This window comes from Protopterus annectens, chromosome 1.part1, assembly GCF_019279795.1.
Source record: "Protopterus annectens isolate FY-2018-M chromosome 1.part1, PAN1.0, whole genome shotgun sequence".
NCBI lineage: Eukaryota > Metazoa > Chordata > Ceratodontiformes > Protopteridae > Protopterus > Protopterus annectens.
In genome coordinates this window covers 529,020,364-529,040,862 of record NC_056726.1, presented here as the reverse complement: position 1 = coordinate 529,040,862, position 20,499 = coordinate 529,020,364, and the positions used below count along the sequence as shown (strand labels likewise).

At 45.8% G+C, this 20,499-nt stretch overlaps 1 protein-coding gene across 2 annotated transcripts in view; it reads left to right on the top strand.

The window, feature by feature from the left end:
- Nucleotides 1-20,499, top strand: part of EP300 (E1A binding protein p300) — a 1,713,356-nt gene that overhangs the window by 1,105,655 nt on the left and 587,202 nt on the right. For both annotated transcript variants that reach the window (XM_044076495.1, XM_044076487.1), the window contains exon 16: nt 3,332-3,491. In XM_044076495.1, coding sequence (XP_043932430.1) covers nt 3,332-3,491 — 160 coding nt within the window. The remainder of the gene's footprint in view (nt 1-3,331; nt 3,492-20,499) is intronic.

Below are 20,499 nucleotides of genomic sequence, written 5' to 3'. Positions count from 1 at the left end.
ACCCAGAAAAGAGGGCACCTAGTTGCCCCATCCTCAATCTATGCATTCTAAACACCTTCCTGGTGATACCAAAATCCAAAATGCTCACCCTCCAGCAGCTGCTACCCATGCTGTCCAAGAGTGCTTGGCTAGCCACCCTAGACCTAAAAGAGACCTACCTCCACATTCCTATCAGGGAATCATGCAGGAAATATCTCCGTTTCAGGGCAGGATCTCTGCACTTTCAGTTCTCTGCACTTCCCTTTGGCTTATCTACTGCTCCCAGAGTTTTCACAAAATGTCTGGCTCCGGCCATTGCCTTTTGCAGACAAAGGAATATCCAGGTTTATCCATACTTAGACTGCCTAATTCAGGCAGACAGCCAGGAAAAGCTACTCAAGCACCTGGCCTTTGTCAAGTCCCTACTAACCTCTCTAGGGTACACAATCAACGAAAAGAAATCCAAACAAGTACCTACTCAAAGGATTATATTCCTGAGAGCAAGCCTGGACACAGCATCCCAGATGGCATTCCTTACACCAGAAAAGCAAACTTTCCTGACAGCCTACTTTTCTCAACTAGCCACCCAGACCCCAGTTATCTGCAAGGAAAATCCTGCAAGCTCTGGGGTTCATGGCATCTTGCATTCTACTCATTCCATATGCCAGACTGTATATGAGGAAACTTCAGTGGTACCTAAAAAGCCTTTGGTGTCAACACTCCCAAAACCTGGAGATTCTTATACCCATGATACCTTGCCTCAGAAAAGATTTTCTTTGGTGGGCAACAACATGCTCCCACAACAAGGGACCACCTTTCTCACCACCCCCTGCCGCCCAGACCCTCACCACAGACGCATCAGACTATGCCTGGGGGGTACACCTGGACAGCAGGTGCATACAGGACCAATGGAGCTGACAGCAAATCCATCTGCACATCAGCCAAAAAGAGATGATAGCTGTCCAGCATGCCTTGACAGTTTTCAATCCCTTCTTTCCCCAGGGGCTCTCCTGATCAAAACAGACACACACCACTGTGATGTGATATATCAACAAGCAGGGAGGGACTCACTCCTACCCTCTATGCAGGCTGGCCATGACCCTTTGGCACACAGCCCCTGCCATGCAACTCCGCCTAGCACAATTCCTACCAGGTTCTCAAAACTCTCTGGCAGACCACTTAAGCAGAATTCTTCTGGACACACACGAGTGGCAGCTCAACAAAAGAACCTTCACCCTGATAACACAGAAATTGGACACCTTGAAGGTCGACCTCTTTGCCTCCCGCACCAACCATCAACTCAGCAGGTTCTGCACCAGGGAGCATCACTGCGTGGCTTGGAAAGTAGATGCCCCGTCCTTCCCCTGGGTTAATCTTATCTGTTTGTGCCTTTCCTCCAGTACCTCTCATACCCAGGGTATTGCTCAAAATAAAGGAGGAAAAGCCAAGGACAATTCTTATTGCTCTAGACTGGCCTCACCAGCACTGGTACCCGCTGCTGCGCAGCCTGTCCCCACTGCCACCATGGCATCTCACTCAGATTCCAATCCTCCTTACCCAGAGGGAAGGAGAATTCATGCATCCCCCAATTGCAGACCCTCAATTTGGCAGACTGGCTTATTCCCTAACCCCCCCCCCCCCGATCAATCTGCCAACCTCAGTCAACAGGTTCTAGATGTCATATGTAAATCCAGACACTCTAGCACTAGAAAGTCTTATGCTGGTAAATGGAAAAGGTTCAGCACCTGGGTACATTCTAAGGGAGCCAATATGGCACAGTTCTCTCTCCCTCCCTCTCATCCTGGATTACTTAGCTGACCTACTACACAGTGGTCTCTCTTTTTCCTCTATTAAAATTCATGCCTCTGCTATCTCTGCTCATTTTCCCACTGAGCAGCCCCCTTTTTTCACACCCTCTGATCAAACAGTTCTTAAGAGGGGCTAGCAACTTGAGGCCACCCAGAAGCGCACCAACTCCAGCTTGGGACCTTAACTTTGTGTTGGAAAAGCTCACCCTGCCGCCCTTCGAACCAGTCCCTTCAGCAGAGCTAAAATTTCTCTCCTGGAAGACAGCTTTCCTTCTGGCCATCACTTCAATCAAAAGGGTCTCTGAGCTGCAACCACTCATGGCTGTGAAACCCTTTATCATCTTCCATGCTGACAAGGGTATCCCTCAGGACTGACCCATCCTTCATGCCCAAGATAGTGTCCAGTGTGGCTCTCCATCAATACATTCATTTGCCCACATTTTTCCCTAACCCACAGAACAAGGGGGAAAGGATCCTGCACTCTCTTATTGTGGACAGACTGCTCAGATTCTCTCTAGACAGGACTAAATCCTTCAGAAAGTCTGATCAATTGCTGGTTAGCTTTGCTGCAGGAGCAGAGGGCAAAGCCATCTCCAAACAAACTATTTCCAAATGGGATAGCACACTGCATCCATTTCTATTACAAGCAACACGGAAAGTCTCCCCCCAAGTGGGTCAGGACTCACTCCACCAGGGCAGCCTCCACCTCTGCAGCTTTTCTCAGAGGAGTCCCCACCAGGGACATCCTGGAGGCTGCCACCTGGATATCTGTTCACACCTACACCAAACATTACCACCTGCCTATCTCCAAATCCAGGGCAGGGTTTGCCTTTGCAGTTTTGCAGGGCATCCTAGCCAGCCCTTAGTTTGCTTGACTGTGTCCATGCATTTCCTCAGCTGTGGGAATCAACCCAAATGTGATGACTGCAGTAGTGAAATACGAAGAACATAGTGCAGTTGTATACACTTACCATAAATGTAGATGTTCGAGTGTATTCACTGTTGCAGTCCTGGTTTCCCTCCCTCCATCCCCCTCCTCCTCTTCTTCTCTTTCCTTACAAGGGACATATTGGTATTTACTTTCTACTAGTGGGGTTCTTCCACCAGAGCCTGGCTTCCACTTGGGGGCTCCTGACAAGTTAGGACAAGAAAAAGTGATGTAATGGCGTCTGCTGCCTTACTTTATACTACTGACGACCTGATGTCAGCCCTGAAGCGACAGCAACCAATGCAGAAATACTAAGCCACTGGTATTCGGGCCGGCCGAGGGCTACCCTGGCAGGGATAACCCAAATGTGATGACTGCAACAGTGAATACACACTAACATCTATATTTATGGTAAGTGTACACAATTGTACTTTTTGTTATGTCTTGCAGCAAGCAACTGCTTGTGCCAATTGCAAGTTATTACTTGGTTTTATTTAGCATTATTTTGAACTCCATTTTAAATCCCAGCTTACTGAAACTAAACTTGGTACAGAACTGTGATACGTGGCCACCGGTAGAAGTGGGTTATCATTTCTGTATTTCTTTTTTATGACAGGTACAAGAAGAACAGATAGAAGAATGTAAGCCAGAGCCCGAAACAGTGGAAGAAAAACAATCCGAATTGAAGCCCGAAACAAATGAAAAGGAAGAAGAGGAAAAAGAAGGCACACCAGTTCCTCAGTCTTCACCAGCACAAGGACAGTCAAAGAAAAAAAGTTAGTCAATGCTTACCTTCTGGACTCCAGATATAGATAGATATATATATATATATATATATATATATATATATATATATATATATATATATATATGTATGTACATTTGTATGTATGTTTGTGGATGTTCTTCGTCTTCCATTGCTGCAGTCCTGACTATTGGGGTATAGTCCGCGTCCAGTCGGCCCGAATACCAGAGTATAAGGCTGACGTCGGTCAGGGCGCATTAGACTGACGTCAGTACGTCAGGGTACTAATGCGCATGACCGACGTCATATCCTCAGTCTTTTTTGCCGCATGGTCCGATGCAGAAGCAGTTTTGCGAGTGCAGGTTGGCGTTCTGAAATATTTCCGAAACCGGAGTTTCAGACCGAAACAGAGTTGGCTAAGTACCCGTTGGGAACATTTTAGTTTTTTCTTGCCTCAGTATTTTACCGGATGTCAGAAAAAGTGAATAACTGTATTTCTTGTGGGAAACAGATACCTCATAGGGATTATCATACCTTGTGTATACCTTGTTTAGGGCCTGAGCACGACGTTGTTGGTTGCCGCTCTTGTGCTAGGTTTAACAAACGCACTATTAAGAGGAGGTTAGACTGTGCCAGGTTAGTGTTTGGGAAGCGTTGCAATTATAAAATGCCGACGGATGCTCCGGCGCCCGCTTCTCCAAGAAGCGCAAGGATAAAACAGTGAAGCCTAGGGTTGAGGAACCGGCAGTCCCGGACGTTGGTTCTTTAGAAGGCTCAGTGGAGCCGGAGGTTTTGCCAGGAGTTTCCATGGAGTCCCAGGCAGAAACTATACTCTTACAGGATGTGCCTTCTCAGGAGGTAGGCCAGGCTGAGGGGGCTTCTCAGGTGACTGTTCTTCCCTCTCTTCCCAAGGTAGTTAGGGCCTCTCCTTCTGTTGCCAAAACTTCTTTGAGAGGTAGGCCTACTTCAGCTTCAGTGGGGCTTCTCCTAGCATTTCGGTTCTGTACCTAAGAAACATATGCTTAAAATGGCAGAAGATTTGATTACTATGATTAGGGTTCTATGCCCCGCCTGATAAGAGGCCTAGGGTGGAACCGGAGTTTGATAGTTTTGAACAGTGTTCAGAGGCTTCAGAATCTTCTGTGGAAGATTTGCAGGAGTATCCTACTTATTCTGATTCTGATGTGGATGATTCCACTCCTACAGCGTCTCCACCTGAGGATTTCTCATTTTCAGAGACTTTGCATTCCATGAGGGAGCACTTTAAATGGGAAGGCCAGGATTACTCTGACTCCAGGAAAAGGCTTAGGGAGTTCTTGTTTTACCCCAGCATAGGCCTTTAGCTATTCCTCCTGTGTTGAATGTGGTGGAAGATGTTTTTGCAGAGGCTTCCTGAACCCTGACTCTTTGCCTCCTGCTCCTGTTAAGCCTGATAGGTATTATAGGGTGCCCGAAGCTCATAAATATTTGTTTAAGAGTCCTAGGGCAGACCCAGAAACTATTTCTCAAGGGCCTAAAGGTGTAAAGGCTTCTGTGGTTAAAAATCCTGTTCCCACTGATAAAGAGGCAAGGGCTTTGGATAGGTGGGGAAAGAAAGTGTATACTTCTTCCACTCTAGCCATGAGAGCTTTGAATTGTCAGTTTCACATGCTAAAATATCAGAATTATCTCCTTTCACAATTGAAATCTAAGGTGGATGCTTTGGCGGAAGGTATTGAGTGTAAAGAGTTGCTGGATTTGGTTCATGTGTCTGAACAAGTGGGTAAGCATTCTTTGCAATGTGGTTTTGATGCTGTACAGGCCTCCTCGAGGGTGGCTGCTACCAGTTCTGTTCTTCGCAGGCATGCCTGGTTGAAGGATCAGAATTTAGCTGAGCATGTTAAGACAAGGATTTTGGATGCTCCTTTACAGTCTGATGTGTTGTTTGGTTCGCCTGTGGAAGCAGTTTTAAAGAAAATGGAGGACAAAGCTAAGTCTATGCAAACTGTTAAAGATTTTTGCAGGTGCAGCCACCAAGTTTAGTAGAAATTGGCCTGCTAAGGGGTGGACATATCCTGCTTATGATTCTCAGTCTAGGGGTAGGTCTAGACGTGGTAGGGGCAGGGCTCAAGGTTCTTTTAGGCCTAGAATAGGGAGTTCACCTGCTCAGACTTCTGGTGAGGGCAGGGGTCAGTCCTTTCGTAAACAGACCCAATGACCTGTTTTTTCAGCTGCCAGCAGATTCACGTTTGGCAGCTCCTTTGGGAGGAAGACTGTCTCTTTTCAAAGAAAATTGGGATTTAATTACTCAAGACAGATGGGTATTGGATATCATTCACCACGGTTACAGATTTTACTTCCATACAATGCCCCCTTTCAAAGGCATGCCAGACGTTCCTCCTCTACAAAGAAAAGAGGCTCACAAGCAAGTTTTACAGTTACTTCACATAGGGGCTATTCAGCCAGTCCCTGTATCAGAAAGGGGCCTAGGATTTTATTCTCGCCTGTTCCTTGTACCAAAGAAGGGGAACACGTGGAGACCAATTTTGGATTTATCTCTCCTCAACACGTTTTTGGACATTCCCAAGTTCAAGATGTTGACGTTACAACAGCTTTTACCTCTGCTGGGCAAAGATCACTGGATGGTAACTTTAGATCTCAAGGAAGCTTACCTTCATGTGCCTATGAGGCTAAGTTGCAGGAGGTATCTGTGGTTTCGAGCTGGAAATTCTCATTATCAGTTCTCTGCATTGCCCTTTGGCTTATCTACTGCGCCCAGAGTATTCACAAAGGTTCTGGCTCCAGTGATAGCTTACTTCAGGCTTCAAGGAATTCAAATCTATCCTTATTTGGACGACTGCCTGATTCTGGCTCAAGAAAAGGAAGACCTTCTACAGCATCTGGAATATGTTATAGCAGTGCTAAGATGCCTAGGGTATTCTGTGAACGAAATAAAGTCCAGTCTAGTACCCTCTCAAGACATGTGCTTTCTGGGTGTAAGACTGAATACAGCAGCCCAGATGGCCTTTTTAACCCCGGACAAACAAAAGAGTCTGTCACTTTACTTCCATCAACTATCTCATCAGTCCGTGCTGACTGCAAGGACAGTCCTTCAAGCATTAGGGTTCATGGCATCTTGTATTCTGGTGCTTCCCAATGCCAAACTGCATATGAGGAAGCTACAATGGTATCTCAAAATGTATGGACACAGCACTGCCAGGATTTGGACACTGTCATTCAAATAATACCTTGCCTTCAAAAGAATTCTTGTGGTGGGCTCAGGAATGTCACCTAAACAAGGGACTCTCTGTGACCCGGCCAGAGGCAAGTCAGATTCTAACGACAGATGCCTCGGACATTGCTTGGGGAGCTCATCTAAATGGAAAGTGGATACAAGACAAGTGGCCTGCCAGACTACAGCATCTACATATCAACATGAAGGAGATGTTAGCAGTCCAGTTTGCATTAATGGCTTTCAAGGAGTTACTTCTTCCAGGGCAGGTGTTGATTCTAACAGACAACACAACTGTCATGTGGTACATCAACAAGCAAGGGGGAACACATTCTTATCCTCTATGCAGGCAAGCAATGATTTTATGGGAGACTGCGCTAAGCTTGCAACTAACTCTTCAGGCAAGGTTTCTGCCAGGAGCACAGAACTCCTTAGCAGATGTGTTAAGCAGACTAATCATGGATCCCCACGAGTGGAAACTGGATCTTCATGTATTTCAGAAACTGACAGTGTCATGGGGAACTCCAGACATAGATCTGTTCGCTTCTCCACTAAACCACCAGCTGCCAAAGTATTGCACAAAGGGGTTTCATCACACAGCTTGGAAAGTGGATGCTCTGTCTTTCAGTTGGAAAAACCTTCATGTGTATGCCTTTCCACCTCTACCGCTTCTTCCAAAGGTACTATTAAAGGTCAGACAAGACAGGCCAAGGATGATTTTGATAGCTCCAGATTGGCCTCGGCAACACTGGTACCCACTACTACGGAGTCTGGTAAAGAAGCCTCCATGGCCTTTACCTCTGATTCCTCATCTGTTATCTCAGCAGGACGGTCATCTGCTCAATGTCAAGCTTCACTCTCTTCATCTAACAGCCTGGCATATTCTGTGTTGAAACACAGCAGGTCTCAACTTCCTCAACAAGTTTTAAATGTGATTATGGAAGCTAGAAGGCCTAGTACAAGGAGAGTGTGCAGAAAAATGGAAGAGATTTTTACTTTGGAGTACAGCAAAGAATTTGGAGATTTCAGAGCCTAATTTGAGTGTGGCTCTTCAATATCTTACTGAATTATTGGACAAAGGTTTGTCCTTCTCTTCCATAAAGATTCATGCTGCAGCAATTTCAGCTCACTATGATTGTGACCCACCTTTGTTTTCGCATCCTTTGTTCAAGCAGTTTCTTAGAGGGGCAAAGAATATAAGACCCCCGTAGAGCTCCTACTCCTGCTTGGGATCTCAATTTTGTGTTGGAAAACCTTACTCTACAACCTTTTGAGCCTGCAGCTACTGCTGAATTGAAATATTTGTCATGGAAGACTGCTTTTCTGTTGGCTATTACTTCTGCAAGAAGGGTGTCTGAGTTGCAGGCCCTTATGGCAGTAGAGCCTTTTTTGATTTTTCATAAGGATAGGGTATCATTACGTACTAATCCTTCTTTTATGCCTAAGGTGGTTTCTAGTGTGGCTTTAAACCAAACTATTCATTTGCCTACGTTTTTGCAGAACCTCAAAATAAAGGGGAAAAGATTTTGCACACTTTAGATGTACACAGGCAATTGCGTTATTATTTAAGCAGGACTAAGGATTTTAGGCAGTCTCAGCAGTTGTTTGTTTCTTTTGCTTTGAGTTCTCAGGGCAAGCCTGTGTCAAAACAAACTATTTCTAGGTGGATTGGCTTTTGCATTGCATTTTGTTATTCCCATCATGGCAAGGAGATTCCAGCTGGGATTAGGCCTCATTCCACTAGGGCTACTGCCACTTCAACAGCATTTCTAAGGGGGGTGGCAACTAAGGATATTCTGGAAGCAGCTACTTGGAGTTCAGTGCATACTTTCTCTAGGCATTATCACCTTCCTATCTACTCTAAGTCCAGGGCTGGTTTTGCCACAGCTGTTTTACAAGGCATGTTGTCAGCTCCTACTACTTTATAATTTGCCAGCCTCCTTACCTCTGCTTTGGGATTCTACCCAATAGTCAGGAATGCAGCAATGGAAGGCGAAGAACATAGTACAGTTTTGTACCTACCATAAATGTAGATGTTCGAGGATTCCATTGCTGCAGTCCAATTTACCCTCCCTCCTTCCCCTCTGTATTTAGGGGTGGTTGTGTAGGTGAGTTTACATGTTTATATTTCTGTATATATATATATATATATATATTGTTGTATATATTGTACATGTTTTTGGTGCAGGTTGTTTTGGGACTTGTCTTTTTAGGGTCTTCTGACATCTGGGGCAAGAAAAGACTGAGGATATGACGTCGGTCATGCGCATTAGTACCCTGACGTACTGACGTCAGTCTAATGCGCCCTGACCGACGTCAGCCTTATACTCTGGTATTCGGGCCGACTGGACGCGGACTATACCCCAATAGTCAGGACTGCAGCAATGGAATCCTCGAACATCTACATTTATGGTAGGTACAAAACTGTACTTTTCTTCATGTATATGTGTTTCTGTCTGTATGTGATACATTTGTATGTGTGTATGTAAAAATATACATATATGCTAAACTGAAACACTTTTCATCTGTGCTATTTATTGAACATGTTCATCGTGTTTCACTGTTGCAGTCATCACTGTAAGGTTCTTCCTGCCGGCAAGCAGCCCTTGGTCGGCCAGAATCCCAAAGTCTGGGTCCGGCGTCGGCTGTTCAGTCATCCTCCCTGACGTCAGAGCGCCAGGGGTACAAAGCTCCCAGCCAAGCCATGTTCTCCAGTCTTTCTTGCCGTGCGGTGGAAGCAGTTCGCAAGTGCCGGTCGGCTGACTCCTGATATTTTTGGTGCTTCATTCCGAAGACTTTCTTCTTCTTCTTAAAGCTAAGTTCCCCGTTGGGGAAACTTTTTTCTTGCTCCAGTCCGATGTCAGAAAAAGTTAATAATTGTATTTCATGTGGGAAGCAAATACCTCATAAGGATTTCCACTCTTACTGTATTCCTTGTTTAGGCCCTGACCACGACGTAGCTAGTTGTCGGTTTTGTGCTAGATTTAATCAATATACTATTAAGCGGAGATACGATTTTGCTTTTCACTACTTTGGCAGGTGATTTCATTACAATATGTCGTCGGACATGCTTACGACTACCGGAGTTCACAAAAGGCGCAAGGATAAGGACAGGCCTCCGAGGTCTGAATCAGATGACTGTTTACAAGCAGAGCCAGCTGCAGGTTCAGCCATCATCAGTGAGGCGCTTTTGCAGCCCCTGTCGTCTGCCATTACAGAACCGCTTGCCGAAACACTCCCACGAAGAGCCAACTAGGCCTTTGAGTACTCCAGGTGCAGGACCTTCGGACAATGCTCCCTCGGATGGGTCCGGAGCCGCTGTGCAGATGTCCTTCAAGAATGCAACTGCAGTCGTAACATATGGGTTGTCCTGCCTCAGGCAGCCTTCGGTCGGATTCCAAAGTCTGGGTCCGACGTCGGCTGATGTCGCATTTCTCTCCGACGTCAGAGCGGCAGGAGTACATAAGCATCAGCCGACGCCATCTTCTTCAGTCTTTCTTGCCGCGCGGTGCCCGAAGCAGAAGCAGTTCGCAAGTGCCGGTCGGTCAGCTCCTGTATTCTTCGATCCGAAGTCATCAAAAAGGCTAAGTACCCCGTTGGGGACATTTTCTTGCCTCAGCCGATGTCAGAAATTACTGAAAAAGTTAATAATTGTTTGTCTTGTGGTAAACAAATACCTCATAAGGATTTCCATTCTTACTGCCTTCCTTGCCTTGGCCCAGACCACGACGTCTCGGCCTGTGCTCGCTTCAATAAGCGCACTCAGGCACCGGGCGGAGTTCGCTGAAGACTTTTTCGGCGAAAAATACGATTACAAGATGCCGTCGGAATTACCGACATCGCAGACTCCTAAAAAACGTAAAGACCGGGATCGCCATCCTCGGCCCGCGTCTTCCACCGACACCACGCCAAAACCTACCGCGAGTGCCCCGGTTCCCTCTGAGGCGGTTATTTCACCGCTCCGAACCGAAGACACCGCATTACCGATACCTCCGATACCGGAGACCACACCGACGCCAGTTATTGATTTTCCTCCGGATACTGTAACAGAGGAAATGCCCGAGACCATTCCTGTGGATAAGGTAACTCCTGCACGTGGAGCTGCTAGGCCTCCCATGTCCATGTCTATCAAGGCCTACACACGTGCTAAGGCAGCCAGCAAGACTAAGCACCTTACTGCAAAAGCCTTACCTCAGCCTACTCCTGAGACAACAAATCATGACTATGGCAGCAGACTTAATCTCCATGATCAGAGGTTCCCAGGCCCATCCTGAGGGAGGATCCCAGCCTCCTCCTGATAAGAGGCCCAGGGTTGAGCCCACTGACCCTCTCCCTTCAGATGAAGATTCTGAGGCCTCTGGCCACTCCGATAGCCAGGAAGAGCCTTTCCAGACCTACGAGGACTCAGATGCAGAGGACTCCATCCCCTCAGCCTCCCCTCCTGAGGATATTTCTTTTGGGGAAGTTCTGCATTCCATGAGGGAACATTTTAAGTGGCAAGGCCAGGAATTTTCTGATTCCAGAAAGCGCCTTCGTACCTTCCTTAAAAAGCCCCAGCACAGGCCCTTAGCTATACCTCCTGTGCTTGATGTTTTGCATGATTTATACTCTGACTCCAGTGTTACCCCTGATACTCTCCCTCCTGCTCCTGCCAAGCCGGACAGATACTATAGAGTTCCTGAAACACATTCTCATTTCTTTAGGGCCCATGCTGTTGATTTAGAAACTATTTCACAGGGGCCGAAAGGGGTTTCAGCTACCACCTCAAAAATCCTTTGCCTTCCAACAGGGAAGCTAGGTCATTAGAGAGATGGGGGAAGAAGGTTTACACCTCCACTACTTTATCTATGAGAGCTCTCAATTGTCTCTCTCATATGTTTCAATATCAGGATTTCCTGTTAGATGATTTACAGAAAACTTTGGCCTCTCCTGATCCTTTAGATAGGAAGTCTTTGCAGGAGGCTGTACACAACTCTCAGCAAGTTAGCAATCACTTCCTTCAGTGTGGATATGATGCATTGGAAGCTTCATGTAGGGCAGCTATGACAGGGGCGGTCATTCGCAGACATGCATGGTTAACAACCTCTACCAGATCATGTTAAGGCAAAACTTCTTGATGCACCCTTGGAAAAGAACAAGCTTTTTGGTGCTAATGCTAAAGATGTATTAAAGACCATTGAGAAAAAAGCCAAGTCAGTTCAGACAGTCAAAGATTTCCTCCAGGTTCAGCCACCCAGATTCAGCAGGAATTGGCCTTCATAAAACTGGTCCTTTCCTAATACTGAAAGATTTCAAAGGGGCAAAAGCAGGCGTGGCCGAGGAAGAGGACAATGCAGAAGTTCCTACAGGGGATGACAATGGCAACCAGCAAACCAAAGAAGTGACACAGGGGCTTCTCCTGCCCCACAGGGACAATCCCAATGACTTTCCTCTACTTCCGCTAACCAAAGAGCAAACAGAAGCTCCCTTGGGCGGAAAATTATGTCTGTTTTCAGACAATTGGCACAGATTGACAAAGGACAAATGGATTTTGGACATTATAGACCAAGGCTACAGGTTCCACTTTCATACCTTACCAAGGAAACAAGGCATGCCAAACCTACCGCAAAACCAGAGGGCAGAGGCTTTCAAGCAAATTTCTCTGCTAGCTCAGATCAATGCAATAGAAAAAGTTCCACAACAAGAACAAGGCCCGGGGTTTTACTCAAGACTGTTCCTTGTTCCAAGAAAAGAAAGACAATGGAGACCAATACTGGATTTGTCCGCATTAAACACCTTTCTCATAGTACCAAAGTTCAAAATGCTGACCTTACAGCAACTCCTTCCCATGCTGGGCAAGGGGTCTTGGCTAATTACTCTGGACCTCAAGGAGGCATACCTGCATGTCCCTATCAGACACAGCTGCAGAAGATACCTCAGATTTCTTGCAGGGCCAGAGCATTATCCATTCTCAGCATTGCCATTTGGCTTATCTACTGCGCCCAGAGTGTTTACAAAATGCCTGGCTTCAGTAATTGCTCATTGCAGGCTCCAGGGGATCCAAATTTACCCGTACCTGGACGACTGCCTCATACAAGCGGACGACAAACTGATTTTGACAAAAAACTTGGATTATGTCATTCAGTTGCTAAGCTCTGGGATACATAGTCAACTTCCAAAAGTCAAGACTGCAGCCATCCCAGCAAATTACTTTCTTAGGAGCCAATCTAGACACAACCTCTCAAATGTCTTACCTGACAGAAGACAAGCAAAAGAAGTTAACTCATTATTTCAAAGGTTTGGCAAAGCTCACCCAGATGACTGCAAGGAGATTCCTACAGGCCCTGGGTTACATGGCATCATGCATTCTCCTGGTTCCATTAGCAAGACTACACATGAGAAAGCTTCAATGGTACCTAAAAAGTTTATGGTCTCAACACAGCAACAACCTAGAGACAGCCATACCGCTTATCCCATGCCTACAAAAGGAATTCCTATGGTGGGCCTCGGTAAGCCAGGCAAACACAGGAATGTCATTCAAAAAACCACAAATAACACAAACAATGACCACAGATGCCTCAGACCTTGGATGGGGGGGCGCACATGGAGGGCAGATGTATTCAAGGACAATGGTCTCGCATCTGCATATCAACCAAAAAGAAATGCTGGCAGTCATGCATGCCATCGAGGCCTTTCGACAACAACTTCAGCAAGGCCACCTGCTAATACGGACAGACAACACCACTGTCATGTGGTACATAAACAAGCAGGGGGGCACCCATTCTTACCCCCTTTGCAGACTGACCATGAATCTTTGGGAAAAATCACTGAGCTTAAACATACAGTTGCAATCCCAGTTTGTTCCAGGCAAAGACAATGTGCTGGCGGACAGCCTAAGCAGGAATTTCCTAGATCCCCACGAATGGAGGTTACATCCAGAAATCTTCATAAGGCTCACCTCGACATGGGACAGGCCAGAAGTAGACCTATTTGCCTCCCACCTCAATCATCAGCTACAAAAGTTCTGTTCAAGGGCATATCATCCACAAGCATGGAAAATAGATGCTCTCTCATTCAACTGGAACTTCCTAAATATTTATGCATTCCCACCTCTGCCACTGATGACCACAGTACTACTAAAGATCAAAGCAGAGAAACCAAAAGGGATCCTAATAGCTCCAGACTGGCCAAGACAACACTGGTATCCACTACTACGGAGCATATGCCACAACAAAAAATGGGCCCTTCCCCAATGGCCCCATCTTTTGACTCAAAACAACTTCAAGACAGTACATCCCAACATTCAGACGCTCCAGCTAACAGCTTGGGAGATTCCATGAATAACCTCAATCTATCTCTCTCCAAGGAAGTTCAGCGGATATTAACAGAAGCCCGCAGACCATCCACCAGAAAGGTTTATTCTGCAAAATGGAAGAGATTCAGCATTTGGAATACCAGCAAGGGTCATGATGCATCATTATTGAACATCCCACTCATCCTGGAATACTTGGCAGATATGCTACAGAAAGGACTCTCATATTCTTCTATAAAGATGCATGCTTCAGCTAGATACAACACTGATCCACCTGTGTTCTCACATCCTTTGTTAAGGCAATTTCTTAGAGGAATCAAGAATATCAAGCCACCAAGAAAGGCCCCAGTACCAGCTTGGGACCTCAACTTTGTCCTAGAAAAACTGACTCTACCCCCCCTTTGAGCCAGCAGCTTCTGTGGACTTACAATTCCTCTCATGGAAGACAGCTTTCCTGTTGGCAATTACCTCAGCAAGAAGGGTTTCGGAATTACAGGCCCTAATGGCAATACCACCGTTCATTACCTTTCATAGAGACAGGGTCTCCTTACGAACCAACCCTAGCTTTCTGCCAAAAGTGGTATCTAGGGTTTCTTTGAATCAAGCAATTCACCTGCCTACTTTCTTTCCCAATCCTGAGAACAAAGGGGAAAGACTGTTGCATACCTTGGACATTCACAGACAACTTCGCTACTACCTGGACAGAACCAAGGCCAATAGGAAGTCTGATCAGCTTTTTGTAGCTTACGCCCCTGGAGTACAAGGAAAAGCAGTTTCCAAACAGACTATCTCAAAATGGATTGAACATTGCATCAGATTATGTTATTCCTTCCATGGAAAGAGTGTGCCAGCCAATATCAGACCACACTCTACCAGAGCTACAGCCACCTCTACAGCATTCTTAAGAGGGGTGCCTACAAAAGACATTCTAGAAGCTGCTACATGGAGCTCCGTGCATACATTCTCGAAACACTACAACCTTCCTTTATATTTCAGATCCAGAGCAGGCTTTGCTTCGGCAGTCCTGCAGGGATTGATAGCTACACCATCCTTTTCTTAGTGCTTTCCACCTCCCCCAGCTAAGCTATGGTATTCAACCCATATGTTATGACTGCAGTTGCATTCTTGAAGGACATAGTACAGTTTTGTACCTACCATAAATGTAGATGTCCGATAGATATGCAACTGCAGTCGGGTTTTCCCTCCTTCCTTCCCCCTCTATTCCTTGGGTCCACTCCTCTCCCTGTTATCCTAGCTGGGGATATCTGTTATGGTGTATCTGTTTATTGCTTATTTATTTGTCTGGAAACCTGTTTTGTCTTCCAAATTGATTACAGCCTTCCTTGGAGGGCACCTGGCATCTGGGGCAAGAAACACTGAAGAAGATGGCGTCAGCTGATGCTTATGTACTCCTGCCGCTCTGACGTCGGAGAGAAATGCGACATCAGCCGACGTCGGACCCAGACTTTGGAATCCGGCCGACCGAGGGCTGCCTGAGGCAGGACAAACCCATATGTTATGACTGCAGTTGCATATCTATCGGACATCTACATTTATGGTAGGTACAAAACTGTACTGTACCGGCTTCCGAGGGGGTTTTCAGGCCTACGCAGCTTCAGATAAAGGCAAAGATAAAGGCAAAGACTCCTTCAAAAACAAAGACTCAAGCCCAGGCCTCCTCTGATCTGGGACCTAAATCACAAAAACAAATGCTTAAAATGGCGGAGGACTTGCTAACTATGATTAGGGGTTCACATCCCCCTCCAGACAAAAGGCCAAGACAAGAATTGGACTATGAATCCTCTGATCAGGCATCTATTTCTTCAGTGTCTTCCTCTGAACAGGATTAAACTTTCCCTCCTTATGAGGATTCTGATGCTGAGGAATCCATTCCTTCAGCTTCTCCCCCTGAGGATTTTTCTTTTGGGGAAACTTTACATGACATGAGGGAACATTTTCACTGGGAAGGACAGGAGTACTCTGAATCTAAGAGCAGGCTTAGGGATTTTCTTCTTCTTCCCCAACACAGACCCCTGGCTATTCCTCCTATTTTGGATATTGTGGATGATGTCTTTTCTGAGGCTAATTTAACTCCTGACTCTTTTCCTTCAGCCCCTGCAAAGCCTAATAGATATTACAGAGTCCCTGACTCCCACCAGTTTCTGTATAAAAATCCTACTGCTGATCCAGAAACCATTTCTCAGGGACCTAAGGGTGTTAAGGCCACCACTGCTAAGAACCCTATTCCATCAGATAAGGATTCTAGAGCTTTGGAGAGATGGGGCAAAAAAGTGTACACTTCTGCTACTTTATCCATTGGGGTTTTAAATTGTCAATTTCATCTGCTAAAATATCAGCAATTTCTTCTGTCTGTTATGAAACAAAAGCTAGGTACCATTTCTGCATGTGCAGATAATAAGGAATTACACGATTTGATGCATGCTACTGAGCAGGTGGGGAAACATACCTTACACTGTGGTTTTGATGCTTTGGAGGCCTCATGCAGGGCGGCTGCCACTGGCACGGTCATTAGAAGGCATGCTTGGTTAAAGGAACAAAATTTGCCTGATCAAGTGAAAGCAAAGTTACTGGATGCTCCTGTTCAACATAATGTTTTGTTTGGGTCTAAGGCTGAAGAAGTGATAAAGAAAATGGAGGATAAGGCAAAATCCATGCAAACGGTTAAGGATTTCTTACAAGTTCAGCCCCCAAGATTTAGCAGAAATTGGCCAACTAAAAATTGGTCCTTTCCCAGCTCGGACAGACCTCAGAGGGGTAGATATAGGCGCCCCAGAGGGAGGGCCCAAGCACAGACCTCCTATAGACCTAGACAGTGGAGTGCTTCCACCCCCAGGGGTGGAGAGGACAGACCTCAATCTTATAGGAAACAGGCTCAATGACTCCCCCTGCATGGTTCCATGAACCTCTCTCCTGGAAGCCCCCCTAGGAGGAAAACTCTCTCTTTTTCACCAAAATTGGACTTGCATAACCCAGGACAAGTGGGTTCTGGATGTAGTTTCAAGAGGTTACAAATTCCACTTTCATTCCTTGCCAAGACCAAAACGGATGGCCAGACCTACCAAAACACCAATGGGCAGAGGCATTAAACAGGTGGGATCCCTCATGGCTATGAGGGCCATAGAACTGGTTCCACAGTCAGAGATGGGGCAAGGCTTTTACTCAAGACTTTTTCTAGTTCCCAGAAAACAAAATTCTTGGAAACCCATCCTGGATCTGTCGGTCTTAAATACTTTCCTGGAGATACCAAAGTTCAAGATGCTTACTCTGCAGCAGCTCTTGCCAGTGTTGAGCAAAAATGCATGGATGGTGACATTGGATTTAAAGGAGGCTTACCTACACATTCCTATCAGACAGGAGTGCAGAAGATACCTCAGGTTCAAGGCAGGCTCGAAGCATTACCAATTCTCTGCACTGCCCTTTGGCTTGTCTACTGCGCCCAGCATCTACACCATGTGCCTGGCACCAGTAATAGCTTACTGCAGACTCAAGGGAATTCAAATTTACCCTTATCTGGATGACTGCCTTTTTCAAGCAGACAGCAAGGATGTCTTACTCCAGCACCTGGAATTTGTTCAAAATCTACTCAAGTACCTGGGATTCACTGTGAACATAAAAAAGTCAAATTTGACACCCACACAACAGATAACTTTTCTGGGTGCTCTTTTAAACACAACAACCCAGATGGCATTCCTGACATCCGAAAAACAACTTCAGCTGGCTTCAACTTTCAAAACCCTGGCGTTAATGTCTCGGCTAACTGCAAGGAAATTCATGCAGGCTTTGGGCTACATGGCCTCCTGCATCCTTCTCATACCATTTGCAAGACTGCATATGAGAAAGATACAATGGTACCTAAAAAGCGTATGGTCCCAGCATTGTCACAGTCTAGACACACAGATTGCTGTCTTGCCTTGCCTGCAAAAGGAATTCCATTGGTGGGCCATGGCATGTCTTCAAAACAAAGGGAAAGCCTTCAGTCTGCCTCCAGCCTTCCAAGTGTTAACCACGGCCTCGTATTACGCATGGGGAGCCCACTTACAGGGGAAAGGCCTGCAAGGTTTTTGGACAGAGGATCAGAAGCACCTACATATCAATTTAAAAGAGATGTTAGCTGTGCAGAATGCCCTCTTGGCTTTCAGGAATCTTCTACAGCCAGGGCAACTACTGATACGGACAGACAACACCACAGTTATGTGGTACTTAAACAAGCAAGGGGGTTCACACTCCTACCCCCTTTGCAGACTAGCCATGACTCTATGGAACACAGCACTAGCTTGCAAAGTGGACCTACAAGCTCAGTTCCTGCCAGGGAAACAAAATATTCTGGCAGACAGCCTGAGCAGGAACCTGTCAGACCCACACGAGTGGATGCTAGACACCCAAATATTCCAGATGATTACAGAAGCCTGGGGCTGCCCGGACATGGATCTATTTGCATCTCCTTTCAACTACCAGTTACAGACTTTTTGCACAAGGACATATCACAAACTAGCATGGAAAGTGGATGCTCTCTCATTCAGTTGGAGGAACCTCTCGGTGTATGCCTTTCCTCATCTACCTCTTCTTCCACGGGTGTTATTAAAGATAAAACAGGACAAACCCAAGATGATTTTACTGGCCCCAAATTGGCCTCGACAGTTTTGGTACTCAACACTGATGAATCTATCCCAGGAGCCTCCTTAGATTCTACCTCCGATTACAAATCTTTTGTCCCAGCACCAGGGCCAGGTTCTGCACTCTCATATCAAAACTCTCAGCCTGGCATATTCAGGGTCAATGATTAATCCTACCCTTCCCAAACAGGTCATGGATGTCATCTTAGAAGCCAGACGGCCTAGCACTAGAAAATCTTGTGAAGGTAAATGGAAGAGATTTTGCACCTGGATGCATGCTCAGGATTCAGATCCTCTCATTCCTAATATTCCATTGATTTTACATTACCTGACAGACATGTTACATAAGGGTTTATCCTTTTCCTCCATAAAAATACATGCCTCCGCTATCTCTGCACATTACAATACAGATCCTCCAATGTTTTCACATCCACTTCTGAAACAATATCTCAGAGGAGTAAAGAATTTAAGGCCCCCTAGGACACCACCCATACCTGCCTGGGACCTCAACTATGTTCTGGAAAAACTTACTCTGCCTCCTTTTGAGCCTGCTGCCACATCTGATATAAAGTATTTATCATGGACGATCGCTATCCTACTGGCTTTGACTTCAGCCAGTAGAGTCTCGGAGTTACAAGCACTCATGGCTGTGGAACCTTACATTATTTTTCATCAAGACATGGTTTCTTTAAGGACTAATCCTACTTTCATGCCTAAAGTGGTTTCTAAAGTGGCTTTAAACCAAACTATTCACCTGCCAACTTTTTTCCCCAATCCACAAAATAAGGGGGAGAGGATCTTGCATTCTTTGGACGTGCACAGGCAGCTTCGTTTTTACCTGGACAGAACCAAGGATATCAGAAAAACAGAACAACTGTTTGTTTCTTGTGCAGCAAATTCCCAAGGCAAGGCTATTTCAAAACAGACCATTTCTAAATGGATTGCTCATGGAATCAGATTTTGTTACTCTCATCATGGAAAGCAAATCCCGGGAAAAATCAGGACTCACTCCACCAGAGCTGCTGCTACTTCTGCTGCTTTTCTCAGGGGAGTACCTACCAAAGATATTTTGGAAGCTGCAACTTGGAGTTCAGTGCATACTTTCTCTAAGCACTATAATCTACCTCTTTATTCTAAGTCCAGGGCAGGCTTTGCTTCTGCAGTCTTGCAAGGCCTACTAGCCGCCCCTTCTACTTAATAACCTCCACCCTTTATCTCAGCTTTGGGATTCAACCCTACAGTGATGACTGCAACAGTGAAACACGATGAACATAGTACAGTTGTGTACACTTACCATAAATGTAGATGTTCGAGTGTCTTCACTGTTGCAGTCTGAGTTACCCACCACCCTGTCCCCTCTTATTCTCTCATTAGTGTGGTTCCCTGCTTCACCCTTCTTCTGAGGTGTATTTGCTACAGGGTATGGGGTTTTGTTGTTACTTACTTTTAGCCTTTACTTTTGGGCACCTGACATCTGGGGCAAGAAAAACTGGAGAACATGGCGTCGGCTGGGAGCTTTGTACCCCTGGCACTCTGACGTCAGGGAGGATGACTGAACAGCCGACGCAGGACTCAGACTGTGGGATTCTGGCCGACCAAGGGCTGCCTGCCGGCAGGAAGAACCCTACAGTGATGACTGCAACAGTGAAGACACTCTAACATCTACATTTATGGTAAGTGTACATAACTGTACTTTGCCTTTCAGTTAATTTTTTTCTTTGAATAAGTAAACCAGTCAAAAAAGAATGTTTAATTTTCCAGTTGGTTAAAAAAAAAGGCAGACCACTAAGTTACAAAACATAACTTCTCTGAGTAGTGATATTGTTAGGTTAAGAATGTTTAGTACCCTGATGTGTAGAGATGAGGGTAGGGTTAGCAATAGCAATGGTGGGTAGGGGGTCTT